Genomic DNA, 25958 nt, shown 5'->3' on the forward strand with positions numbered 1-25958 from the left:
CGCCTCGCTTTCGTTTAGGCGCATCGAGCCGAGACTACAGTACCATGATTTATATATGTTGAAATTTTAATATTGAATATACTCATAGATATATACTCGAACTAAGTGAACGGTATTACTTACATGAGAGGCGTATTAGCAGAAGGATACTAGACTATAAAAGAGGAAGGATAAAGGGATTACAAGAATGATACGTCTTTTCAATGGTCCAAACATGTTGCGAAGGCAATTCTCATCATCAAGGGCACTATACTTGACTAAACCGTTAATTAGACCCATAGTGTACCCAAAGATAAGGGCAAGACCGACTATACCTCACAGGAAGCCATTGATGTTTCAAACAATTCGTTTCCAGTCAAGCCCTACAAATGGAAAGAAGTCTGCTAGCTCTGGTTCACCTACTTTGAAACTATCCGATGCAGATTCAAAATCATCAGGGTTCAAAGATATCAAACGGTTGTTTGTATTATCCAAACCAGAATCCGGATACATCGGACTTGCTCTTCTTTTAATTCTTATTTCGAGTTCAGTTAGTATGGCTGTACCCTCCGTCATAGGTAAATTATTAGATTTAGCTTCCCACAATGACGACGAAGAAGACGAAGAAGAAACAAAAGATAACAAGCTTTATGGTCTAACCAAGAGGCAGTTCTTTACAGCTCTAGGGGCTGTGTTCTTAATCGGCGCAATCGCTAACGCTAGTAGAATAATCATTTTGAAAGTCACCGGTGAACGACTAGTCGCAAGACTAAGAACAAGAACGATGAAAGCTGCTTTAGACCAAGATGCAACATTTTTAGATACCAATCGTGTCGGTGATTTAATTTCAAGACTATCGTCAGACGCTTCCATAGTGGCAAAATCTGTCACACAGAACGTCTCGGATGGAGCAAGAGCAATCATTCAAGGGTTTGTCGGTTTTGGTATGATGAGTTTCCTCTCTTGGAAATTAACTTGTGTCATGATGGTTCTGGCTCCTCCATTAGGTGCCATGGCGCTGATATATGGTAGAAAAATACGAAATTTATCAAGACAACTACAAACTTCTGTAGGTGGGTTAACAAAAGTAGCAGAAGAGCAGCTGAATGCTACAAGAACAATTCAAGCATACGGTGGTGAGAAAAATGAAGTCCGCCGTTACGCAAAAGAAGTTAGAAACGTCTTTCATGTCGGTCTGAAGGAGGCTGTTACTTCTGGTTTGTTCTTCGGAAGTACGGGACTGGTGGGTAATGCAGCAATGTTATCGTTATTATTGGTCGGAACGAACATGATTCAGAGCGGTGCTATGACAGTTGGTGAGCTAACAAGTTTTATGATGTACGCTGTGTATACCGGAAGCTCACTATTTGGTTTATCCAGCTTCTACTCGGAGCTTATGAAAGGTGCCGGTGCAGCAGCTAGAGTGTTCGAATTGAATGATCGTAAACCGCTAATTCGCCCGACTATTGGGAAGGATCCAGTGTCTTTGGCACACAAACCTATTGTCTTTAAAGACGTATCGTTCACATATCCAACTCGGCCCAAACATCAAATCTTTAAGGATTTGAATATCACTATAAAACCTGGTGAACATGTCTGCGCTGTAGGTCCATCAGGAAGTGGTAAATCAACGATTGCCTCTCTTTTGCTCAGATATTATGATACAACTGCAGGATCGATTGATTTCGGTGATGAAGACATTAGAAACTTTAACCTGAGGAAATACAGAAGATTGATGGGGTACGTGCAGCAAGAGCCACTACTTTTCAATGGCACTATTCTAGACAACATTCTCTACTGCATTCCACCTGAAATTGCGGAACAGAAAGACCGTGTCGCACGTGCCATTGGGCAAGCTAACTGTACCAAGTTCTTAGCCAATTTCCCAGATGGTTTGCAAACTATGGTCGGTGCTAGAGGTGCACAGTTATCTGGTGGTCAAAAGCAAAGGATTGCATTAGCTAGAGCATTCTTGTTAGACCCCGCTATTCTCATTTTGGATGAAGCAACAAGTGCCCTTGACTCTCAAAGTGAAGAGGTCGTTGCCAAAAATCTTCAAAGACGTGTAAACAGAGGGCTAACAACAATATCGATAGCACATAGACTTTCTACGATAAAACACAGCACTAGGGTCATTGTACTGGGAAAACACGGTTCTGTTGTCGAAACTGGTTCATTCCAAGATTTGATTTCCATTCCCAGTAGTGAATTAAATGCCCTACTTGCTGAACAGCAGGATGACGAAGGAAAGGAAGAAACAGCAACCTCGAAAAAATAATAACAACATATAGTGCAAGCTCAAGAAGTATAAAGAGTTGGCAAGGAATAAACCCATTTTATTTACAGGCGCTACCCATTCATGATTTCGTGTGTTGAAACACTATCAGACATCGTACTATGACCGCTGAGAACAAAATCCTAATAGGTTCACCACAGAAGCAAGACCTTTGTGTAATTTATAACAACCTTTTTTTTTAAGGTTTATACATACCTTTATGCTACAATTAATTAACAGTAGATAGAAAAAACTGTATATCCATCCTTAGCTAAAATAGAAGAATAATGACTTCGTATTATTTCATGCATATTAAGGACTCCCTAAATTGCTTACTGTTAGATGGATAGTTTGCAAAATGGCTTACACCATTAACGTGCTTTAAGAAAATTTGCAGCGTATAATTCAAAACCATAAAATAGACGTAACGCAAAAAAGCACAAAATAGGATGTGTATATACGTTTACCAAATGATAACGAGGAGTGGCGTTTAACATATACTGTACGAAAAAGGGCACGTTATACTTGATTTAAATCATTGTCCAGGCTTCATCCGTTGTTTCAGCTGAGGGCAGTTTGGTTGGATCCACTATATTTTCATCTTTGCGAGGGTTCTTTACTTTTGATAAGGTAACGCTTCTCGCATATTCAAGTTCGTTATAAATTGCGCTTATTGCAGTCTTAATACCGTCTTCTTTGGAGATTTTCTTCTTTATTAACTCCGCTCTATCTTTCATTGTTTTGTTAGTCGTAACAACCTTTAGAGCCTCTGCTAACGATTGACTGTTTAGCTTCTTTAAAGCAATACCAACCCCTATATCTTCTATCCTGCCAGCATAAAAAAACTGATCACCAAAAAACGGTTTTATTATAGTGGGTAAACCAGCACGCAATGAAGCGCCTGTGGTGCCCGAGCCACCATGATGAACTGCAGCGTCAACCTGTGGGAATAACCAATCATGAGGTATGCTTTCTACATTTAGGATATTTTTTGGAAGACCTACCTCTATTTTTTTTGCCGCAACGTCATCCAATCTTTCTGACCATCCTTTATTTAGAATACAGTAAACATCGGCCTCTACAACTGCGTCGACAAGAGCTTGTGTCATTTCCTTGGCATTAGATACAACAATCGAGCCAAACCCGATGTAAACTAGTTTTTTTCCTTCTGACCTTGCTTCTGAAATAAAATTTTCTAATTCTGGTTGTGGTTTAAACGTATTCTTATCATCAAGAAACCAATATCCCGTAACTCTCACCCACTCACTAAAATCAATAGATGGTGGAAAGATGGTTGGAGATACGTTATACAAGAAAGGAACATTATTCTGTTGTAAAAGAAAAAGATTTGTCTTCCCCAACCCGAGAGTTTCTACTCTCCATTTATTTACCTGTCCACTAATTCCCTTCCAAAAAACATTTTCAAACAGAACATGTGTTAAATAATTGTAATTACCGCCTCTTTTTTGATCCGGTACAATAAACGCATGTGGATATGCTCTTGTCCTTGTCCATGGCATGGTGAATGCCCGGAAGTAAGGAATTTGTAAGGCTTCAGTAATGTGGATACCAACCATAGCTGATGGCGACTCGATCAAAATATCAAATTTCCTTCTATTACAAACCTCCCAAGATGTCTGTAAAAGACTATCGATCCATCCCCTAAATTTGCTCGATGCTTCTCTCAGCATTTTAACGTTCATAGATTCATTTTCAACCATTAAGGACATTAATTCTACTGGATTGCCGGCAATCTCTTCAAATTGCAGTTCATGGCTTTCAACAAAGCCTCGAAATTCAGAATGAGAAATGATTACCACTTGGTGTCCTTCTTTAATTAAACCCTTTGCGAGAGCTATATACGGCTGGACGTCACCTCTTGAACCAATGGTCAATAACCCAAACTTATAACTTTTGTTCGGTGTTATACTTGTCTTGTAGTACGGATTTTCATCAATCATTAATGGTACCTCAAACCCCTCTGCATTGATTTTGTCTTCAAATAATTTCAGCTTTGCCGAATCAGTGTTATGTTGCACATCACCGATAGAAGTAGTTGATGCATTCGATCCCTCTCCACTACCCGCATATACAGCATCCAAAAGCTTCAAAAGTATGCGTTCAATATCATCTCTGGCGACTTCCGTGCTGAATTCAAAGAATAATTCCTCATGACCATGGATTACTACTACCAATACGAAATACCCAAATCGGAAACCTTTTTCTTTATAGCATGTCTCCACGTCGGACAATGGTAAAACCATGTGCGTACTAGAGCCTGGTAACAAGGATCTGAAACATACAGTATCACTGGATACATAAATCTTACCATAAACGGGGACATTTCTATTCAAGTATGTGTAATAAGTGCTGATCAATGATTTTTCCTTGTTAAATTTAAAATGATATCTGAACCGTTCGTTAGCAGACAGTTCCTCAGTTTCCTTTACTAAATAAGTATCATCTTTTCCAAACTCAAGGTATTTGTTCTGGTAGTGTATTGGTTTAGCTGCCCACATATCAGCAAAATTTCTGAGGTGGCTTGGTTTCCAGTCTACAGTTTGATCTTGATTGTCTCCTTGATCGGGCACCTGAATTGTAGAATAAACAGAAGAGTCTATATCATCAGCTATGTCCTTGTAAATTTCCTCCACGTCTTCGACTTGCGAGTCTTCGAGAGGTTTAGCCCTACGAAACCAGCTATTACTTCTTTCTCTAAATCTAGACTTGCTCTTTTTACCATTTTCAGAAGAGGGCACGGTTGAACTTAGGAGATTGAGATATTTTGAATTCTTGTTATCATCATTTTCTTGCTCAGTTGTCATTAAATCCCCTTTCTGATTACCTGATTTTACATTTTTGGCCGAAGTGTCATTATAAAGTGTACTTACACCAGACTTCTGCAATAGAGCTAACTGTTGGCAAAGACTGTCCTCGACCTGACTGCCAGACCCATCCATAAAAACAAACATGAAGTCATCAATAGCGTAAGTCTGTGAGCTTTCCAATGCTCTCAATCTCAATGTCAAAGCTTTATTGACAATAGGCTGATCATCTATTTCTATAATATTGGGTAGTGGAATTTTTAAACTTATCGAATTGTCTTCTGAATTCTGAGCTGCAAATTGCTCTTTTTTCAAAGCATTCACCCAAGATTTAGCAGAGAATTCTGAGTCTGCATTGAATTTGAATGTGCTTTCGTTGGTTGATAGCTTGAAGGTTTTTGTCGTATTCCCGTTTAAGGAGTGTTTTTCTATTTCAATTTTTTGGGTTTCCCTTAAATCTATAGTTAAAACGGGGAAGTATAGTTCCGTCGATGAGGTATACATTGAAAACAAATGATTTTTCAACACACACCAGTATCTAGTTGATCTGATCAGTTTTGTTCTAATGTTCAAGTTCCCAGACATTTTAACAGAGCGGGGGTTCTTGGGTAAATATGCAAAGAATAGGAAATGTTTCATCGTAATGAAAATATGACCTTGAACAAGCACATCCTTAAGTAGCCATGCAGGGAAATCATTTAAAAACGGTTCTTGTTCGTCTAAGTGAAAACGTTGTCTTAGTTTGGAAATACTGTCCTTCGATATTTTTCCCCTAGTTACTGAAAAATCAAATAGTGTGGGGTTTCTCTTGTCTACTCTTGGCACGTCTGGTCCGGATTTTCTTTTACTGTTTTCCTTTTTGCTTTTTACTTCATTTTTACCTAAATTTGCCTGACTCAATCCACTGGACCCTAATTCTTGAAAGTCATCCTGCGCCAAAGCGCTCACCTCTTGAGCAGTATTCATGCCCGCATACACACTCGCAGTCGTCAATAGGCCTGCAATGCTTTTCATCATATACTTCGATTTGGCCAAATCGTCTGCATTATCGTTATCGTTATAAGCCTCACCGAGCTTATCTTGTTCCTCACTGGAATCCATCGATGAACCACTATTCGACCTGTTCCTCCAACGCTTGATCTTTGAAAGCGACTTTGAAAGACGGTGATGCCTGGGAGATAATTTTTCCAGTTTAGATAAGTTATCAAGTACGAGCGAGATGGTTGGCTTTGAACCCGCTTCGCCGTCAGAAGCAGATATAATTTGAGTGATAGGCATTTTTTGAAGCTATACACTCTCTCGCTAAAACATACAGCACTTTTGAGACTCTGAAAACTGCTTTTTGGCTGCCATAATTCTTCAAATGGTAACTGAACACTTTCCTATCTACTCCTGCGATTGAGTCAGTCCCTTTTTTTTATTATTATCATTATTACTGTATCTTTAGGGCTTACTTTTTTTTAGTAGAGAACTAATTTGAAAATGACCTATTTTATTCTAGAGTTAGCCCTAAGAATATAAGGGCAATATGTTGACCAATTAGGCAAACAATAAACAAACCGTATTGGGAAATAAGCCAAAATGAGTTTAAATTAACCAATTGGCAAGGAAGCCTGATGTGAAGGGTCAAGGTTCACAACTCTGCTCGAGCAATTTCGATTCTCCTGTGCTTTTTTTTACGTTCATCTAAGATAGCTTGTCATAGAAAAAAAAATCTGCCCATCTCGATCATTTCCAAGATACTACTAGAGGATACTTTCGATCAAAAAGTTTGTTGCTCAATTCAAACGGGCTTGGGAAACAGAAATATATCGCTGTTGTTTTTTAATTAGGTTAATTTAACGAGAAAGCATAGAGGAGGGCAATCTGTACAGCAGGAAAAAGAGAGAGAGGAATCGCGTGTGAAACATTCGAATCAAGCTGGTTATTTCGACTCCAACTATTTACCTTCGTTTTAAACCTGTCGTTGACCTTCATTCATTTGATTTATTTAACTACTATCCTTCTTTTCACCGACAAAACAAAAACCGGCAAATAAGCCAACCATAATCAGCTGATAAAAATGAATTCTCCAACAATGAAGTCAGAACAGCTCACTCCAAAACTTTCACCTATGTCCTTTTGCTTAGATGATCAAAGAAACGCAAACACTTTCCAAAATATATTAAACTCACCCACGAAGCTTAAATTGGACACCGGGTCGCTTGGTAACTCATTACTGTATCCAACCTCACTCTCCAAATTAAGCGAGTTATCGAGAAATGGCCGTTCCAAACAAAGAAGGGGTTCCGACACTATGAGGTCGGTATCCCCTATCAGGTTCCAATTTTTTAACAACACTCCAAAGATGCTAAAACCGGAGTATTTATCTCAAAAAAGTAGTGGTCTTCCATTGTTATCAGCCCTTCTGAAAAATAGCAAACAGACCTCTAAATCGAACTCCAATGAGGATCAGAGCGTAAATCCTGATCCGCTAAATATAGAACAAAATATTGTTAAGCAGAGTATCAAGGATAAACTAGAGCAGTTGCGCCGACAAGGTTCAGAGCAAGTCGCACAAATTCAAAAGAAGGAACAACAAACAACGTTGCCCGAAATCAAGGACTATGTAGAAGAACCAATTGTACAGAATGTATCCGAAAATTCTGTTTGTTTAAACACCATTGCTCCTGAAGCTCCTTTGGAGGAAGCGTTGGACCATGTGGTACCAGAAGTTGAAGATAAAGAAAATAGATTTGTCTCAATCGGATCCACTCAGTGCTTGCAGACTGAAATAAGTGACTTACCCAAGGATTTGAATTTAGATAGCTTGCCTACAGATAAAAACGGGTTCGTTCAATATGGTTCCAAATGCAACAATAATAACAGATATAGTTTCATCTCTTCCACGTCAACAGATTATGAACCAGAGTGGTACGATGGCCAGCAACATATCTCAATGCACATTCCATCGATGATCAATACGGACGAGGCAACCAGTCAAGACAAATCCAATTTGGACATAAAGATTAAACAGTTGGAACTTGAGATTACAGAGTTGAAATTACAAAATGAAAAGCTAGTTCATTCCATGACGACGAATAGATACATTGAAGAAAGATTCATGCTTGAGGTTATGAAAGACCCCAGTGTACAAGCACAAAAATCTCAAAGAGATATTGAAAGAAAAGTCAAACAGTTGGAGAAAAAATTTTTCAACTGTAAGAAAGTCCTCAGGAAATTGACTGAGTCTCCCACAGTAGTGGCTACCTCCACTTCAAAAACTGATGGGACCTCAACAAGGATCCCGTGTCCAAAGACAAGACTAGCAAGAGTTTCTGTTTTGGACCTGAAAAAAATCGAAGAACAACCAGACTCGTCGTCGGGAATCTCATCCGAGGAAGAACATTCTGCGAATGACGAAACAAACATCAACGAAGAGGTGGATACCGTTATGTTCGAAGAATTAACGTCTGCACCTTCATCAACAACCTCTATGCAGAGCAGAGAAAGTAGAAGAGGATTTCAACTCAATCTGCCTGTTCAAGTCGATAGCAAGACAAAATAGACCAAAAAAGGCTTAAACTCAAGCAATTCATTTCACACACATATTAATGCTAACACTTCTTATTAGAAGTTATCGAATCGCATACGGGCGATATCTGGTATAATTCTAATATGCACTTTTTTTCCTGCCTTGAAGTAATTTTTTTCAAACGAACTTTGAGTGACTCTCTTGTGGACTTTGGTTTTTATCTTTACAATATCGGACCATTTTACTATCCGGATATAGTGTTAAGTTACGTTACTAATTCTTTCAAACAAATACCCCGCTTATAAAAGCCCAATAGAACATCCCGGTTACGGTGTGACTGGCGCTATAAATACATACTTTTATATATTGCATACAAGCTTATACAAACTATACTTAAACACATCAACTGACAAAATAATAGTAACAACAATAATAATAATAATAAAAATGAGATAGTTTTTGCTTTATATTAATCAATTAATGGCACTTTTTCCAACGGGCCGAATTTTTTTATTTCCGAGGCCCATCAGATTAATATTGTATTTGATGATCGGTGAAGCAATGCAGGAGGAAATGAATAGCTAAACAACTAGGAATATACTTTAGTTGGCAAGTTTGAAGCGCATAATACTCGGATTATGTCTACAATGTCTTCTACAGCATCACCACGACCTAAACCTTGGGAAACAAGCGCACCCTTAGATGAACCACGACCTAACCCTCCATCATTAGAAGCGATGATGACTTCGCCCCAGCAGGACTTTAGTCAAAACGATAATAACAACAACAACAGTTCAAACGAATCACCTCCTGAAGCCTTACCGCGGCCTATGGCGCTAAATTCTTCCAGCACGTTTGGAGAACCGAACACGATGCCAGGCATGTACGGCAATAGCAATTACAGCATGCCCTACGATAACAACCCGTATGGCATGAATTCCGTTTATGGAAACAGCATAGGTAGATACGGATACGGGGGTTCTTACTATGGTAACAACTATGGATCCCTTTATGGCGGAGGATACGGTGCGGGAACCGGATATGGAATGAATAATGGCAATGGACTAGGGGAGTCAACAAAGGCCACATTTCAATTAATAGAAAGCCTGATAGGAGCGGTTACAGGATTTGCCCAAATGCTAGAATCCACATATATGGCTACACACAACTCTTTCTTCACCATGATATCAGTAGCAGAGCAGTTTGGTAACTTGAAGGAAATGTTAGGTTCATTTTTTGGGATTTTCGCTATAATGAAGTTTCTTAAGAAGGCTCTCTATCATGCTAGTAAAGGTAGAATAGGAACACCACCTAAAGAAGCCACAAGCCTTGGGGAAGACAAAAATAAACTAATCGAAGATTTCCAAAGGTTTAATGAATCAGGCTCAGCAAGCCCTCATGGCAAAGCTGCAAGAAGAAAAATATCATGGAAACCGTTAATATTTTTTTTAATGGCCGTATTTGGTTTCCCATACTTGCTAAACAAATTTATTGCTAAAGTACAAAACTCTGGAGCCATACAGGCGTCACAAGGAAATGGTGGTGAGCCTATTGATCCTTCTAAGTTAGAATTTGCCAGAGCATTATATGATTTTATTCCAGAGAATCCGCAAATAGAAGTTGCTTTGAAAAAGGGTGACTTGATGGCTATTCTAAGTAAGAAGGATCCCCTCGGTAAGGATTCCGACTGGTGGAAAGTAAGGACAAAAAACGGTAGTATTGGTTACATTCCCTATAACTACATCGAAATCATAAAAAGGCGGAAAAAAATTGAGCATGTTGATGACGAATTGTCTACATATTAGTATAGCGATATTCATATATAGATATTCACATGTTTACATATATATCATTAATGTTTACAATTATATATGAAAAATCCAAGCAGCAGTAAGAGGGAAAGCATTTGACCGGACGACAAACACCGTTGTAAAAACGCATTATTTCCTGCATTTAAGTACTCTAATTTCTCACGCACACATACGCATATGTATCTCTATATATGAGGGGGCGCCTATAGACACGGGTATATATATATAATCGCGATGTAGAAGAAATAGTGATATGAGGATATCTAAGGCTTGCAACGTACCGTTTTATTCCTTATTTTTAACGAACAACATGGGTGGAGAAATTTATCATAGCAAAAAAATGGAGGAGTAGATTACATRAAGTCGTCATCAGCGAAATCGAAATCATCGGTGGCACCCATATCGAAATCTTGATCTTTCTTGAATGCACCACCCAAGTTGGTCTTACCTTTGGCCTTTTTCTTACCTGCACCACCAGTAGCGGTACCGCCTCTGACACGGGCCAAACGAGCTTGTCTCTCTTCTCTTTCTTTTTCTTTGATCAAGACATTCAAAGTAGCTACTGTCTGTCTTATAGACTCAATGGCCATTGGCTTTGCTATATCTCTAATCAAATCGATGGCTAATGATGAAGAATAGTTTAGTGGAGATTTGTTGTTCATGGGAGCAATAGCGGTAGATAAGGCCTTTCTTAAATCTTGGTACTCCTTCTTTGTTTCAGCGGTAAACAGTGGATGCGTTTCAATAGGTGTATCCCTGGTAAAAGCTGGTCTTCTTAGAGCTATTTCCTCTTGTTCCTTTTGTAAAGCACGGGCCCTTGGGTGTTCTTCAGCGACACCTAAACCAGCAAACAAGTCAGCAGCGTTATTCAAATCGGATTCTATTTCAGCCTTCTTGATCAACTCTTTACGGGTCTTTTCGTCTAGGGTGTCTATGTCCAATAGGACTTTATCGACGGAGGATTCTTTGCCTTTCTTAGCTTTATTTGGTTGCGCTTTCTTTGGCTTTGGAGCCGGTTGCTTTTCTTCCTCTACAGCATCCCAAGATTGCATAACAGGTTCATCGTCTCCTAGTTCAGCATCCCATGAGTCCATTAGAACGGTGTCATCGTTACCCATAGAACCGTTGATAGCTTCGTCGTCCCAAGACATTATTAATAAATTTTCTTAGCTTTTTAAGGCACGCTCTGATCAGAATATAATACGTACAGTAAATACCAAAGGAAAGTAGGCCTAGTCTGAAATAGAAGTTATTTAATAACTAATTCTGCAAGTTGTAATTCCTTGATGAGCACTTCTCACCTAGTTAATTTGAAAAAAAAAGTCGAGAAAAGTCGAAAAAACAGGTGTATTCGTTGGATATGACATAATGCGACTATGTTATTTGCATTAGTGACATTAACTATAGAAGCTTAACAGCAGATAGTTGAAATAAATAAATATGTATGTGTAGTATATTAAGTGTGGTTGGTGAACATCTATTTACAATTTTGATCTTGTTTCTCAGCTTTTTATCCCGTTCGAATTGTGTCGTTATCATATTTCTGGATCAGACACTAGAATCGAGCATTTCTTGCCTCTTCAAGTCTCTGAATGACAAAAGCCATGCCCATTCTGCTTTTCTTCACGTTTTCATCGAATTTGGTGCGCGACCAATCCTCCACTTTAAATTTTATGCCCATATTGAAACCGCTAGAAAATTTCACCTGGCTGTCTGCTATTGTGCTGCTTGTAGCACTGTCGAACTGGTAGGTCGTGTACTCTTCCACCTTCATAATTCCTGTATGGTCCAGGTTTCGGGTATACGTCTTCATGGTGGAGTTAGCGGGATCCACTACGGAAACCTCGATTATCCACGACTCTGATATGCCTCTCAAGAAGGGCTTGGCCCAGGTTGGTAGCTTGCCCGACTTCTTTAGCAGCCTCGTCGTGCGCAAATTCCCGTCCTGGTCTATTTTCCTTGATATCGTGTCTATTGAGAGCACGTGAGGAGAGTATGGATTGGGGTACCTATTAAAAAAGGCGCGTGAAACAGAGGCAAAGTCAGTAGGGAATATGTGCGTACTTCTGTGTAAAAGAACCATTGCTGCTCGTTAGGACTTCTCACTACCTTGTTTCAAACAAATAAAAAAGCTTTTGTTAAACATGATTACTCATCTATCCATTATTTTTTTAAAATAGCTTATTATTTCAGGGAGGGTGCGACACTGCGGAGAGGAAGTTTTTCGCATAGAAGAAAAAAAAAAAATCTGGGCAGGATAAGAACAATAGTCACATCCATTGGTTTGGAGATAATGGTTCAGAAAAAGATAAAGAGCTTGTAGGATGCTGATGCTATTTGTGTGTCTATGTAAAATTAATTATATGCTCTATAACAAGATTGCCCCGACGGCGAATGCTCCCGCACCGTAAGCGATGTGAGCACCTCCAAATGCTCCGTTGGTCGAGCTGGAGTTTACGGAGGCTACTTTAGCGTTAACCGTGGTCTTATATGTAGTGGTCAAAGTCTCCGCCTTGGAGCCAGAGGTGGTTACATAAGCTGATTTGACAGTGCTCACTACCTTAGAGCCTGATGCTGACGCTGATGCTGATGTTGACGCTGATCCACTTGAAGAAGCCGTGCTGCTCAATGTAGCGGATGATGGTAGCCACCAAACGGTGGATGTGTATGATTCGCCTAACGAGTTTGAAGTGGTTACTACGGTGATTGGTCCGTCTGTTGATGTTGTTATGCTGGAGGAGGCAGAGCTGAGACTTTTCCCTGACGTCTCACTGGTGGGCTCCACGGACGCGGTTGATGTCGTGGTAGCAGCTGAATTAGTCTCTGCCACCCACCACAGGTACTGCGTGGTCGTTTTTCCCTGGGCGTCGGTGGTCACTATAGTGCTACTGGGAGCCACGGCGTAGGTATTGCTGACGACGTTGCTGGTTTGTACCAGGCTCGCCGTTGTAGACGCTGCTTTAGACGTACTTTCCTGGGCGTTTGCGGAGACGGATGCTGCAGACTTCTGAGGGCTCGAGCTTTTTTGGGAACTATTGTCAGAGACCTGGTCATCTAAGGAGCCGGAATCCTTCTGAGCAGTGGCTAGAGAAGCTAATGAAGCGAATAATATGGAACTGGTTTTCATCTTGTGTTAAGTGTTTGGTTTGGTTTTTGGTTTCCTACAGATACCTGAGCTTAAGAATAGAAGACAGTAATTGCGTATTTATATAAGTTTACTAACATTCATTACCGAGTAGGCTTTTTTACTCCGCCACTTGCCAAGAATGATTACGATTTTCTTAGCCCATTTGAGTATCAGATCTGGTAACAATGGTTATTTCTTCATCTATTTTGGGAATTTATGTGGAGGCTGACACTTTGAAACCAGCCACTACATTTATCGTTTTTTTTCTTTACGACCGCTTGAAGCGGAAGGAAAATATCACAGGTTCGAGAAACTATACATAAACAAATTTCGTTGATTGTGTACAAACAGCTATATACGCACTAACTTTACAAAACTTCCACTCAAAGCATGACAACACCGATATTACTACGCTTGTCAACGTCATTCGTGTTATCACGATTTAAACCGCCGGTTATCGGGTTTGCTCTGTAGTTGAACAGGTAGAAGTTTAAGAACCCGTCACCAGGCCCGAATTTCAAATCATCCAGGAAAAGTGGATTATCTTGCGAAGTCAAGGCGTTGAAAACATCCATGTTGGCGTTCTTGGCCAAGATGCATGCGTCATAAATCAATTCGCCCAACCTTTTTTTCAACGCCTTCGTAGCTTTTGGATCGAACCTGTCTTTGAATTGGAAATCCGCATCAGTAGCATAATAATACAAGTACCCAATACCCAGGTCCTTATAACTCTTGTTATTTAGGATCGTGAATGGCAATGAGTAGAACGAAAAGAAATCTGTAATTTTTCCATCCGGCTGCTCAACCACGTACGAAAAGACCACTTGTTTCTCCAAAGGCAACGATGCTTCACCAATGAAATAATGTTTGAATTCTTCCTTAGTGAAAATTTGGATCAAGTCGAATCTCGATTGGTATCTGTTAAACAGGTCAAAGACTTGCTCAATGTCTTCCTCCTTTAACTTTCTTAACCCGGCGGTTTTTGTCTTGCTTGGCAATGCGTTTTCGGCAATCATATCTTCCTCTGTATGTCCATCTGGTAAACCTGTGAAATCTACTTCATAAAGTTTTTTCCAGTTTAGAGGACGATGAGTGTAACGACAAGTACTCACGGGTGCTGGTAATACGATACCTGCTGTATACAATGCATGCCAGATGTTGCATTTGTTAACCCGCCTGGTTATTTCTTTGATTAGAACAGGGGTCAATCTCTTGGACCTTAGTTGCTTGTGGACGCACAAGAAATTAATTTCTACACTAGGTACTTCTTTACCTCTGACGCCCAGAGTCACTGGGATGGCTGAAATGAAGGCAACCAACTTCTGTGTTTCTCTGACACGAACACCGATGTGCCATTCCTTTTTCCAGCCAGGGCTCTTCAATGCCCAGTTGAAAAACTCTTTGGTGTAGTTGAATCTGAAACCTGCATCGCGATCTTCGACGTAGTTTTCATTTAGTAGAACAAAAACATCTTCCAGTTCCTTCTTGTTGTCTACATCAATATGACACCATTCAAAGCTAGATAGTAAAGGCAACGGCTTATCAGAAATGTCTTCCGGTGTCTTTGCTTCATCAATAGGACCCTCTTCCTCCACTTTTTCGTCGAAGTCTTTGACCGGCTGGGTCCTCCAGAACTTATGGTCTTTCATAGCCTTTTTCTGCTCTTGAGTGAATTTGGAAGTGTCTCCATTGTTTAATTGTAATAACTTTAACAAATTCTCTAGTTTTTTGGATTTATCTTCTTCTGACATTTCTTAGACACAGTTACTGCCTGATGGTAAATGCCGTACATTGTCCAGAATTGCTGAATACAAACTATATATAATGCTTGAGAGTGTGCAACATTTACCATCTCAAGTTAAAGTAAACGAAATTTATCATGAGCAACGGCTGAAATAAGTCCTTCCAACTATTTAATGATACTACTTTTTCAAAAGGTTTATGGATGTCTCTCACTGCAAGAACAGTTCATACTTAATTACACGATTACAATTGCACTGCCAAATGCTTTGGAATATGCACCCTTAATTGATTTTTCGAAAAGATTTCGGAGAAATCTATCGTATCCTTCTTCAGAACAAAGATTATTGCTGTGTAGTAATCACGAGCGTAAATATACAATCAGGAAAGAAACGTTTCATGTAGTTTCCCACCCTTCCACTCTACCTATTTGAAACTATTTCTGCGCCGTCTTAAAGTAATACCATATAGGCTTTGTGTACATCTGTCGGACGGGGTAACGCACATTTTTTCTTTTTGCCTTTGAAAAAAAAAAAAAGTGAAAAATTTATCTCGATGAGCTGAGATGAGCTTGGAAAAAGCATAGAGTTTATAATATAAAGTAAATAATAGCAAGGGTTCTTTAGACTGGTAATATTACATTTGTTTTATTTGGAAGTTTTTAAACAGGAAAACGTAAATAATCGATGATCTCTGCTACAAATTGGGTCCCAAGAGGGTTTTCTTCGGAATTTCCTGAAAAATATGTTTTAGATGATGAAGAAATGGAAAGAATCAACCAGTTAGCACAATTGAACTTGGACGATGCCAAGGCCGACTTGGAAGAAGCCGGGGGTGAAGTCGAAGTTGAAGATGATGTTGAAGCTGAGGCTGAAGCTGAAGCTGAAGCTGCCCCTGCTGGTTCTGAGAACTTGAAAGATCAGCTAGAGATGGACGATGATTTGAAAGAGTATAATCTAGAGGAATATGACAACGAAGAGACTATCGGCAACGAGAACGGTGAAGACATATCCATGTTTCCAGGTCTAAGCAATGACGGAGATGTTAAGTTCCATGAAGGGGAAGAAGGTGAAGATCCATATATTTCATTGCCTAATCAAGAGGACACCCAAGAGGAGAAGCAAGAGTTGCAAGTCTACCCATCTGATAACTTGGTTCTTGCTACAAGAACAGAAGATGACGTCTCGTACTTGGACGTTTACGTTTACGACGACGGTGCCGGGTTCCATAGTGATGATATTCCGGTTGAAAAAGGTGACGAGGTTGATCCGGATGTTGCCCGTGGGTTAGTTCGTGATGGTGCGTTATATGTTCACCATGACTTAATGCTGCCTGCGTTCCCATTATGCGTGGAGTGGCTTGATTACAAAGTCGGTTCTAACTCTGAAGAAGCTGCTAATTACGCCGCTATCGGTACATTTGATCCACAAATCGAAATTTGGAACTTGGACTGTGTCGACAAGGCCTTCCCGGATATGATTTTGGGTGAGCCACTTGACAATTCAATGGCTTCTTTGCAGAGCAAAAAGAAGAAGAAGAAGTCTAAGAACCAACACATCAAGACCCATCATACTGATGCTGTTTTGTCTATGGCACACAACAGACACTTCCGTTCTGTATTAGCATCCACCTCCGCAGATCATACCGTGAAACTATGGGATTTGAATTCAGGTAGCGCAGCCCGTTCGTTGGATTCCATCCATTCTAACAAGAACGTTTCTTCATCTGAATGGCACATGTTGAACGGGTCCGTTCTTTTGACCGGTGGTTACGATTCTCGTGTGGCTTTAACTGATGTAAGAATTTCCGACGAGAGCCAAATGAGTAAACACTGGTCCGTCATGTCAGGCGAAGAAATCGAAACCGTAACATTTGCTGATGAAAATATAATATTATGTGGTACTGATTCTGGTAACGTATACTCCTTTGATATCAGAAACAATGAAAGTCGTAAGCCAGTTTGGACATTAAAGGCACATGATGCCGGTATCTCCACTTTATGTTCAAATAAATTCATTCCTGGTATGATGAGTACTGGGGCCATGGGTGAAAAAACTGTTAAATTATGGAAGTTCCCCTTGGATGAAACTACAAACGGCAAAGGTCCAAGTATGGTTTTGTCCCGTGACTTTGATGTCGGTAATGTCTTGAGTTCATCATTTGCGCCAGATATCGAAATAGCAGGCAGCATGGTTATCGGTGGTGTCAACAAGGGTTTGAAACTATGGGACGTTTTCACCAACAGATCCGTACGTAAAAGCTTCAATAGTGAACTACACGACGTGCAAACAAGAGCCAGGGAAGAAGCCAAGCAACTGGGCAAGAGTTCGAGAATCGCAAGAAAATACACCAACAATGATAATCCAGACACTGTTATGACCATTGACGATCAAGGTGAAGACGAAGAAGAAAGAGAAGGTGAAGACGAGCATGATGACATGGCATAATCTGGATAGGAAAATCATAAAAATAAACTACATCGTAAGTATGAAGAAAGAATATAGAAGATAGTCCTGTATACTAATATAAGATAAGCTCTTTAAAAAGATAATATAATATATTTAACTAGTTTAATGTAGTATAGTGTAATAAACTAAAAAAAAGACTATATTAGTAAATGATTGTATCACCCGGCACATGTCTGTTTCGTACAGAGTGATGTGAAAATTTTCTTTCTTTTTTTATTTTTCATTATTTTTTTCAGAGTGAAATTTTTTTTTTCGAGTGATGAGATGGGAAATGAAAAATTTTGTGAAGTGTATAGTATATAGAGTTTTTTTTGCAAAGCTGGTATAAGTGTTTAGGAAAGGTTTAATTCTAGGGAATACAAGCGTGCAGTGCAATATTTAGTGAACGATGGCTCCTATTGAATATTTACTGTTTGAAGAACCTACTGGGTATGCAGTCTTCAAAGTGAAGTTGCAACAAGACGACATTGGTTCAAGATTAAAGGAAGTTCAAGAACAAATCAATGACTTTGGTGCTTTCACCAAGTTGATCGAACTTGCCTCCTTTGCTCCGTTCAAAGGTGCTGCTGAAGCTCTTGAAAATGCCAATGATATATCAGAAGGTCTAGTCTCTGAAAGTTTGAAAGCTATCTTGGATTTGAACTTACCAAAGGCTTCTTCTAAGAAGAAAAACATCACTTTGGCTATTTCCGATAAGAACTTAGGTCCTTCTATCAAGGAACAATTCCCATACGTTGATTGTATCTCTAATGATCTTGCCCAAGATTTGATTCGTGGTGTTAGATTGCATGGTGAAAAGCTATTCAAAGGTTTACAATCCGGTGATTTGGAAAGGGCCCAATTAGGTTTGGGTCACGCTTACTCCAGAGCTAAAGTGAAGTTTTCTGTTCAAAAGAACGATAACCATATTATCCAAGCCATTGCTTTATTAGATCAATTAGACAAAGACGTCAACACTTTTGCTATGAGAGTTAAGGAATGGTATGGATGGCATTTCCCTGAATTGGCCAAACTAGTACCAGACAACTATAGTTTTGCCAAGTTGGTCCTTTTCATCAAGGACAAGGCTTCATTAAACGAAGATTCCTTGCATGATTTGGCTGCTCTATTGAATGACGATTCAGGTATTGCACAAAGAGTCATTGACAATGCTCGTATTTCCATGGGTCAAGATTTATCTGAAACTGATATGGAAAACGTTTGTATTTTCGCTCAAAGAGTTGCTTCCTTAGCTGATTACAGAAGACAATTATACGATTACTTATGTGAAAAGATGCACACTGTCGCTCCAAACTTATCTGAATTGATTGGTGAAGTCATTGGTGCTAGATTAATTTCTCACGCTGGTTCTCTAACCAATTTATCTAAACAAGCTGCTTCAACAGTTCAAATTCTTGGTGCCGAAAAGGCTCTGTTCAGAGCTTTAAAGACTAAGGGTAATACTCCAAAATACGGTTTGATTTACCACAGTGGTTTCATTTCTAAGGCCTCTGCTAAAAATAAGGGTCGTATCTCTAGATACTTGGCCAACAAATGTTCTATGGCTTCCAGAATTGACAACTATTCCGATGAACCATCTAACGTTTTCGGTTCCGTACTTAAGAAGCAAGTTGAACAAAGGTTAGAGTTTTACAACACCGGTAAACCAACTTTGAAGAACGAATTAGCCATCCAAGAAGCTATGGAACTTTACAATAAAGATAAACCAGCTGAAAAGGAAGAGGAAACTAAAGAAAAAGACTCCTCAAAGAAGAGAAAATTGGAAGACGATGATGAAGAAGAAAAGAAGGAAAAGAAGGAAAAGAAGGAAAAGAAACCAAAGAAGGAAAAGAAAGACAAGAAAGAGAAAAAGGAGAAGAAAGAGAAAAAGGAAAAGAAAGATAAGAAGAAGAAAAGCAAGGATTGAAAGAATAAATGAATTGAAATAAAGCATTTCCTCACCTTTTTATTTGCGTTTTTTCCCTCTGAAGTTTTTTATATATATATATTATCTTTTATTCCCTTCCGATATTCTTTTTTTTTGTAAGATTTGGAAGCTGTATATTGTATATTTAGAAATATTATTAAATAAAAAAGTCATATGTTATTTTGAGCTTAAGTGCCCCGTCATGCCTTTTTTAAATACAGTATATATTACTGACATCTAGCGTTTCCTATTCATATGTATAGGCCTGATTGGGCACCAAAGGCTGCACTATCACATCTCCAAAGACGATGGCACTCTTCGGAATACTTTGAATGATCAAGTCCGAACCATTGACTACAGACATCAATCAACGAGCCCATATCGGACAATGAGAATTTTTCGAAACCGTTAGGACCTTCGCTAGGCACGACAAGACATTTGAACTTTATTCCCTTATTAGGGCCGGTTATCAATTGTGTGAGGGCACTTCCTATGAATCCTGTTACGAATTCTGGTGGTTGGAGTGTACATTCGTCTTCCGTCATTATTTTCATGTTGGAGATTCTATCAGAAGTACCAATAATTATTATGTCAGGGGAGGTTTTAGCCAATTGTGAAACAATAGATCTACTTATCATATTACCAAAAATCGGTGATATATTTATGAAATTCTCTTCGATGGAGAATAATAATGTCTTTCCAAAGGAATAAATGGGAAAAGAGAAATTGTAGAGTGTTTCTTCATTTGATGTGGCTGTTCTTGAGTCGGGGTCGATTTCATTGGGAAAATTTTCATCATAATTCCATGAGTGGGTATCTGTAGATTGAACAGGATTTGATTCCTTTACCATTAATGAAGTCTTAATTTCGCCAATAGAGATTAATTTAAGTAGATTTTTAGGGAATAACGGATTCATTATCTTTGTAGTGACAACAACTCTTGAATATTGGGAAACGTCCAAATCCTGAGAGATTTCTACTGTTGGGACTGGGCAAACTTCTAAAGATTGCAAATTTTTAGAAATCTCTGGGAAGTCTAGTTGATGTCTTGGTTCTGGTAGATCGTTCCATTGTTTAAACTTTAAAAATGATGAGGTAATGAGTTAGTCAATTTGTTCCAAGCAGAATGCAACTGGAAAAAAACATAGATCGTTCGTAACATACAAGCATCCCTGAAAGTATAGAGTGTCTATTATGATGGATTGTAACGGCTTGATTGCTGTTTTCTGAACGTTTGGCTATTGCCACTTAATTTCAGTTCTAGTAATTCTGGAAATTTCTGATGCGAAGTGAAAAAAAAAAAAAAGTAAGCAGGCAATGATTTTTCACTAAAGCAAAAGTTATCAGCCAAACATCATTCCATCTCAGCAAGGAAACCCTGCCGGAACTCAAAGAAGCTCAAATACAATTCAAGTTACAACAAAAGCAAAATGTCAGAGCTGGGTACGAAATATCAACATTTGCAGAGTGAATTAGAAGAGTTTATTGTAGCAAGACAAAAATTAGAAACACAGCTACAAGAAAACAAGATTGTAAATGAAGAATTTGACCAATTGAAAGAAGACACACCCGTGTATAAGCTAACCGGCAACGTTCTTTTACCGGTGGAACAAAGTGAAGCACGTGGCAATGTGGAGAAGAGACTAGAATTCATTGAAACAGAGATTAAAAGATGCGAAAAGAACATAAGGGGCAAACAAGAAGAATTGGAACAGGTAAGAAACGAACTGGTCAAACTAAATAATGCCGCAACTGCCGCTGGCCCAGACAGGTAAAATAGATTGCATTATGTTGAAAGAAGAACAGAAAACATACAGTAACAATTTGTGTTCCTACTGATAAATCTAATCCATGATCTTTTATATATATATACAGCTACGTAACCTGTAAACCAAATATCTATGCATTCAAGTATCGTGAGTTCCAAGTTAGTGTTGGTTGAAAGTCGCACATGAAATTACTTAACCTCTAACTAATTGAGATTTGACTAAATTGACCGTCGACATTAATGTATACCAAGCAAACTCTTCAGTGTTATTGTAGTATTCGCCCAAACGCATAACTCTATGTAATTTGTCCTTTGCAAAAGCAAAAGTCTCCCGGAAGTCATGAGACCTGTCTTGAGCCATAAATAATTGCGAACCGATATACGTGCTCGAAACAGCCATTCTCTTTGCATACCATGCGGAATCATGATGGTCCTTTTCGTTGGAGAAGTAAATCATATCATCCGATAACCTATGTAATTCAGGGATCGCAGTTTCAAAGAGAAACCCGCTCGGGATAGCCAATTGTGACATCAAATCCGTCAATTGTTCGCCAACTGGTTTATCCATCTCTAGCCTTTTTAATAACAAATGTTCCAACGAGGGCAATTTATAATGTGGTGTTATATCGGGATTGATTCCTTCAGTCAAACGGTATCTTTTATCGACCAATTGGAATTTCATTAGTTCCATGACAGCTGTGGACGAATGAACAAACGAGGGCGAGTTGGAAGCGCCTATCGAGGAGATCATGGAAGAAGGATAGCCAAGCTTATTCAAGGACTCGACTATGGATCTCTCAGTGAAACCATGTTTGGGAACGTATTCTTGTAAGGCCAGGGATAGTACTTTATATTGAGGCGATTGTTTCCCGTAAGTTAGAGGCTTAATATGGAGCGGGTTGACGTGCTCGATGGGGTTTGAGTGATATAAACGAAGAGATGCGCAGCTCTTCCTGGCAATGTTACGACCTAACATGATTGGCTATGTACCGGGTTTCTTTTGGTTCTTTCTAGGTGAGAGCTTCCCTAATTCTGAAACGAAAAACGTACTTCCCTCCCCCGTATTATTAATATTAGTATTGTTATTTTTTCTTTTATCTAGTATGGTCCGAAAAGGGAAGAACATGGCATGCATAGTAATACGGATGAATAGATAAATTTGATAAGGCCGGCTTTTATGGTACTGTAAATCGTGATAGGGAGAGGGGGGTGTTAGTTTTTTTGTATTTACAGATATTGAAATATCATACATAAGAAAAAAATTATAATAATAATAATAATAATAAAAGAAACGTGAGCATATATTTATAGGATGAAGAGTGGAGGAGGACCCCTCAATAATCATTGTCTCTTGATTGTATGGTACCTTTTACCTCTGAAACCGGCAATGTACATGTTGAATTGGTAAACTTCTTGAGGGTCCATGTCGTTCAGTTCCCACTTGGTACTTCCAAACACGTTCTTGACTGGGTCCATCAGGATATCCATTTCTTTGCCGTATTTGGACTTGACCAGGCTTAAGTCGTCCATTAAATCTTTCTTGTTGAAACCGGTAGTAAAGATGGCGCACTTAGTTTCTAGTAGGGCCTTCATTGTTTCGCCCATCCACGAACCGTGAGACTCTGGGGATGCGTAACCAGGATGGAACGTAAAAAAGACATCCATGTATGGATCATAGGGGAAAAAATCTTGAGCTTCGTGGAAAACTTGGAAGAAATCGGTGTGGTGAATGAACTTCAAAGTTTCATCTATTCTTTGCACTACCGGTGTGGCGGATTTGACATATTCCTGTTTATCTCTCTTGTATAGACATTCAGGCCCGATGAAGTGGATTTCGAAATTTTGTTCTGGGAAGAGAAACTGGAGTTGTTTCCAAACGTGGCCCGGCAACTGAGCTTCAGCACGGGCACCCAGAATGAAAATTCTCATGGCACGATTCCTCGTAGTAGCCAGTACAGATCTATTTTCCAGCGGGTATAAAGTGTACCTGAGAGCGGCCAAAGACTTCAAGCCTTCTAAAGTGATGGGCCCCTTGGGGTTTAGCGAATATGGGGAGAATTTGTGTAACAGCGACCCGATAGTGATTGGGTAACTCAGCATCTTGGTGACCGCAGCCAATTGGAACTCTGTATCCATGGAATAGAAGGACCTTGTGTAAAGGAACAAGTCCCAGTTGGTGAGGTTGACGGCCTTGTCATAGCCCTGATGCTGAGGGAAATCAAACTCAGGGAAAGGCCTACCGCTTCTCAAGTCGTGCTCGTAAATGTTAACTTTTTTCAAAATTTCATATTTTTTGGAATCGTGATATGCCTTATCCATCTCCCACGCCTCCCGCGAATGGTGTGTCGGGATCCCTGAGAGAGGGCAAGTGTAGTTGATGTCTTTGCCGGTGACAGGACAGTGTGCCAGGGTTCTGATCTTAGCGGCCCTCTCACGCAAGTCCACCGAGGGCGACTGATCCCATGGATGAAACCGGTTCTCCGGGGTCGGATCGTCTGGAGAGGGTGGAGGGTCCAACCCCAGGGCGTTTCTGACAAAGCCCATGAGGTGACGGCGTGTCTGGTGTGATACCACGAGTCTGTTCTGTGGCGATCTCCTTAGCAGATGGGAATACAGCTGGGCAGCACCCGAGGGAGCGTATAGCGCGGTCATATTTCTAGAAGTACGGTTGCCAAACTGTTGTCTATGTCCACCGTCGCAATATATACAGTGCTATGCGCTTGCAAGATGTACGAACTACAAGCAAGGGCCCGCCCTTAGTAGCTAGAAACATTCTGCTATTGTTTCTTACCAGACTCCTTTGAATTATTTTCTTCGAGCCGGTTTTCCGTGGCGCGTGACAAAAAAGCGCCTTTCCCCATATAGAAAGGCCAAAAGAGCATACTAATATATATATATATATATATACATATCAAGAGGGAGAGGTGTTGGAGCCAGGGTGAAAGTAAGCACACAGGATACCACAACGAGACAATCATGCTAGGAAGGGCATTGCGACCTGGGTGGCTGGGTATTACCAGAGCGACAGCGAGGTACCCGATCTGCGGGACCTGCGCTAACAGAACGATGCACACGGTGACGACGGGCATGCCTGCCATGCAAGAGGGTATGCTGAGCTCAATGACGATGATGACGATGATGACGACAACAACGACGAGGATCAGCAGCACGGTTAGCGAGCCGTTGGCCGGCTCGAGCATAGTGATGCAGCTGGACTCTGTGATGAGAAAGAGGAAGAAAAAGATGAAGAAGCACAAACTGCGGAAGAGAAGAAAGCGGGAGAAGGCGGAGAGAAGAAAGCTGTCTCAGGGTAGGTAACGTGGCTCTGATGTGTTCTTCGCGATGTTCCCTCCTTTTTTCCTGCCATTATTGATTCATGTATATATATTATGTGTGTGTATTTAGACTTTTTTTTTGTTTTATATAGAAGTTATACTACGCTAAGAAAACTCTTCCTTACAAAGTAGTACAGGATCCAGACCGCGGCGATGGAGAGCAGCAGCAGCATGGTGGTGCTGAAGGCCTTTCTGGAGGCAGAGCCCTTGCTGAACATCCATTCCTCGTACACGTAGGTGACACACTTGAAGCTGAACTTGCTCATCAACTCGCGGCGGTTCAGTTCTCCGATCTCCGCGACGATGTTGAAGTTCCAGTCGAAGATGCCCTCCGCGACGCTGATGATCTTCAGCTTCTGCGCCTCCGTCAGCTCCGTCCTGGTAGCCAGCTCGTAGTTCTTCTTGTACTCCCACTTCAACCGCGTCTCCTCCGTGGGGCCCAGTTCGCTGAAAGTGAAGAAGTTCGTGCCCTTCTTGACCAATTCCTTCTGCGTAAGCTTCTCGAAGTTGGGGAAAAGCCCCAGTCTCCTGTACAGGTTCGATCTTATCAGCTTACCGCCGGCGAAAAGCGCCAGGTAGAGGACGTGGCAGTAGGAGAGGATGGTGCAAGGCTCCCGGCGTATGTTGTCGTGGATGTCGTCGACGAACTGCTGCAGCAGCGGCGGTTTCTCGAACGTGGCCAGGAACTCGTTCAGCGACTCCGTGCTCTTGAACGTATTCGAGTACAGCAGCTTCAAGTCCTTGTAGATCTGGGTGGACCGTCTGAAGTCCTCGAGCCAAAACTGCTTCAGAATACCAGACGCCTGCAGCTCCTTCTCGGACACAGCGTCATTCAGCAGACGGTCGATCTCCTGCTCGATGGCGTCGAACACGTAGTAGTACGCGAGAATGCCCTGTCTGTATATGAAGCCGTGCCTCATGGCGATGGCCATCTTGATGCCCATGAACGTGTTGATCTTGTTGTGGGCGTCTCTAGTGTGGAAGTTGATCCTGTTGGCCAGCGCCCCGATGTCGGTGGGCGAGGGTATGATTGTGGCGGTGTTATCTTCCATTTTTACGGTGTGTGTGTATGTATCTTTGTTATGTGATATGTGGTGGCCTTGTAGTAGCTGCCTCCACAAAGCAAGCAAGAGAATCGAACGTGCGGGTTCTTATATATTAGTGGAGCAGAGAGGGTCGAGAGGGAAGGAACGGGAGGGGGGAGCACTTG

General features: G+C 40.4%; 16 protein-coding genes across 16 annotated transcripts; 7 read left to right on the forward strand and 9 right to left on the reverse strand.

The window, feature by feature from the left end:
- Window positions 1–187: 187 nt before the first annotated feature.
- MDL1 (ATP-binding cassette permease MDL1) lies at window positions 188–2257 on the forward strand (the record flags this gene model as incomplete). The annotated part of the gene is made up of 1 exon (XM_018366765.1): window positions 188–2257. One exon carries the CDS (start codon window positions 188–190, stop codon window positions 2255–2257), a length of 2070 nt encoding a protein of 689 aa, XP_018220604.1.
- Window positions 2258–2784: 527 nt separating this feature from the next.
- ATG26 (sterol 3-beta-glucosyltransferase) lies at window positions 2785–6357 on the reverse strand (the record flags this gene model as incomplete). Its single annotated transcript, XM_018366766.1, has 1 exon — window positions 2785–6357. One exon carries the CDS (start codon window positions 6355–6357, stop codon window positions 2785–2787), a length of 3573 nt encoding a protein of 1190 aa, XP_018220605.1.
- Window positions 6358–7141: 784 nt separating this feature from the next.
- Window positions 7142–8626, forward strand: MMR1 (Mmr1p; the record flags this gene model as incomplete). The annotated part of the gene is made up of 1 exon (XM_018366767.1): window positions 7142–8626. The coding sequence occupies one exon, from the start codon at window positions 7142–7144 to the stop codon at window positions 8624–8626; it is 1485 nt and encodes a 494-aa protein (XP_018220606.1).
- A 605-nt stretch (window positions 8627–9231) lies between these two features.
- Window positions 9232–10398, forward strand: PEX13 (peroxin PEX13; the record flags this gene model as incomplete). Its single annotated transcript, XM_018366768.1, has 1 exon — window positions 9232–10398. One exon carries the CDS (start codon window positions 9232–9234, stop codon window positions 10396–10398), a length of 1167 nt encoding a protein of 388 aa, XP_018220607.1.
- A 359-nt stretch (window positions 10399–10757) lies between these two features.
- HCR1 (translation initiation factor eIF3 core subunit j) lies at window positions 10758–11555 on the reverse strand (the record flags this gene model as incomplete). Its single annotated transcript, XM_018366769.1, has 1 exon — window positions 10758–11555. One exon carries the CDS (start codon window positions 11553–11555, stop codon window positions 10758–10760), a length of 798 nt encoding a protein of 265 aa, XP_018220608.1.
- Window positions 11556–11959: 404 nt separating this feature from the next.
- UPS1 (Ups1p) lies at window positions 11960–12487 on the reverse strand (the record flags this gene model as incomplete). Its single annotated transcript, XM_018366770.1, has 1 exon — window positions 11960–12487. The coding sequence occupies one exon, from the start codon at window positions 12485–12487 to the stop codon at window positions 11960–11962; it is 528 nt and encodes a 175-aa protein (XP_018220609.1).
- A 285-nt stretch (window positions 12488–12772) lies between these two features.
- Window positions 12773–13531, reverse strand: NCW2 (Ncw2p; the record flags this gene model as incomplete). Its single annotated transcript, XM_018366771.1, has 1 exon — window positions 12773–13531. One exon carries the CDS (start codon window positions 13529–13531, stop codon window positions 12773–12775), a length of 759 nt encoding a protein of 252 aa, XP_018220610.1.
- Window positions 13532–13914: 383 nt separating this feature from the next.
- Window positions 13915–15282, reverse strand: NMT1 (glycylpeptide N-tetradecanoyltransferase NMT1; the record flags this gene model as incomplete). Its single annotated transcript, XM_018366772.1, has 1 exon — window positions 13915–15282. The coding sequence occupies one exon, from the start codon at window positions 15280–15282 to the stop codon at window positions 13915–13917; it is 1368 nt and encodes a 455-aa protein (XP_018220611.1).
- Window positions 15283–15957: 675 nt separating this feature from the next.
- Window positions 15958–17718, forward strand: PWP1 (rRNA-processing protein PWP1; the record flags this gene model as incomplete). The annotated part of the gene is made up of 1 exon (XM_018366773.1): window positions 15958–17718. One exon carries the CDS (start codon window positions 15958–15960, stop codon window positions 17716–17718), a length of 1761 nt encoding a protein of 586 aa, XP_018220612.1.
- Window positions 17719–18127: 409 nt separating this feature from the next.
- NOP56 (snoRNP complex protein NOP56) lies at window positions 18128–19645 on the forward strand (the record flags this gene model as incomplete). The annotated part of the gene is made up of 1 exon (XM_018366774.1): window positions 18128–19645. One exon carries the CDS (start codon window positions 18128–18130, stop codon window positions 19643–19645), a length of 1518 nt encoding a protein of 505 aa, XP_018220613.1.
- A 251-nt stretch (window positions 19646–19896) lies between these two features.
- Window positions 19897–20562, reverse strand: PBA1 (Pba1p; the record flags this gene model as incomplete). The annotated part of the gene is made up of 1 exon (XM_018366775.1): window positions 19897–20562. The coding sequence occupies one exon, from the start codon at window positions 20560–20562 to the stop codon at window positions 19897–19899; it is 666 nt and encodes a 221-aa protein (XP_018220614.1).
- A 513-nt stretch (window positions 20563–21075) lies between these two features.
- YKE2 (tubulin-binding prefolding complex subunit YKE2) lies at window positions 21076–21420 on the forward strand (the record flags this gene model as incomplete). The annotated part of the gene is made up of 1 exon (XM_018366776.1): window positions 21076–21420. The coding sequence occupies one exon, from the start codon at window positions 21076–21078 to the stop codon at window positions 21418–21420; it is 345 nt and encodes a 114-aa protein (XP_018220615.1).
- Window positions 21421–21606: 186 nt separating this feature from the next.
- COQ9 (ubiquinone biosynthesis protein COQ9) lies at window positions 21607–22389 on the reverse strand (the record flags this gene model as incomplete). Its single annotated transcript, XM_018366777.1, has 1 exon — window positions 21607–22389. One exon carries the CDS (start codon window positions 22387–22389, stop codon window positions 21607–21609), a length of 783 nt encoding a protein of 260 aa, XP_018220616.1.
- A 365-nt stretch (window positions 22390–22754) lies between these two features.
- Window positions 22755–24065, reverse strand: MSS51 (Mss51p; the record flags this gene model as incomplete). The annotated part of the gene is made up of 1 exon (XM_018366778.1): window positions 22755–24065. The coding sequence occupies one exon, from the start codon at window positions 24063–24065 to the stop codon at window positions 22755–22757; it is 1311 nt and encodes a 436-aa protein (XP_018220617.1).
- A 324-nt stretch (window positions 24066–24389) lies between these two features.
- QRI5 (mitochondrial 37S ribosomal protein mS38) lies at window positions 24390–24731 on the forward strand (the record flags this gene model as incomplete). The annotated part of the gene is made up of 1 exon (XM_018366779.1): window positions 24390–24731. The coding sequence occupies one exon, from the start codon at window positions 24390–24392 to the stop codon at window positions 24729–24731; it is 342 nt and encodes a 113-aa protein (XP_018220618.1).
- A 112-nt stretch (window positions 24732–24843) lies between these two features.
- On the reverse strand, window positions 24844–25800 carry HMX1 (Hmx1p; the record flags this gene model as incomplete). Its single annotated transcript, XM_018366780.1, has 1 exon — window positions 24844–25800. One exon carries the CDS (start codon window positions 25798–25800, stop codon window positions 24844–24846), a length of 957 nt encoding a protein of 318 aa, XP_018220619.1.
- Between the last annotated feature and the right edge of the window lie 158 nt (window positions 25801–25958).

This window comes from Saccharomyces eubayanus, chromosome XII (genome assembly GCF_001298625.1).
Source record: "Saccharomyces eubayanus strain FM1318 chromosome XII, whole genome shotgun sequence".
NCBI classification, from domain to species: Eukaryota; Fungi; Ascomycota; class Saccharomycetes; order Saccharomycetales; family Saccharomycetaceae; genus Saccharomyces; species Saccharomyces eubayanus.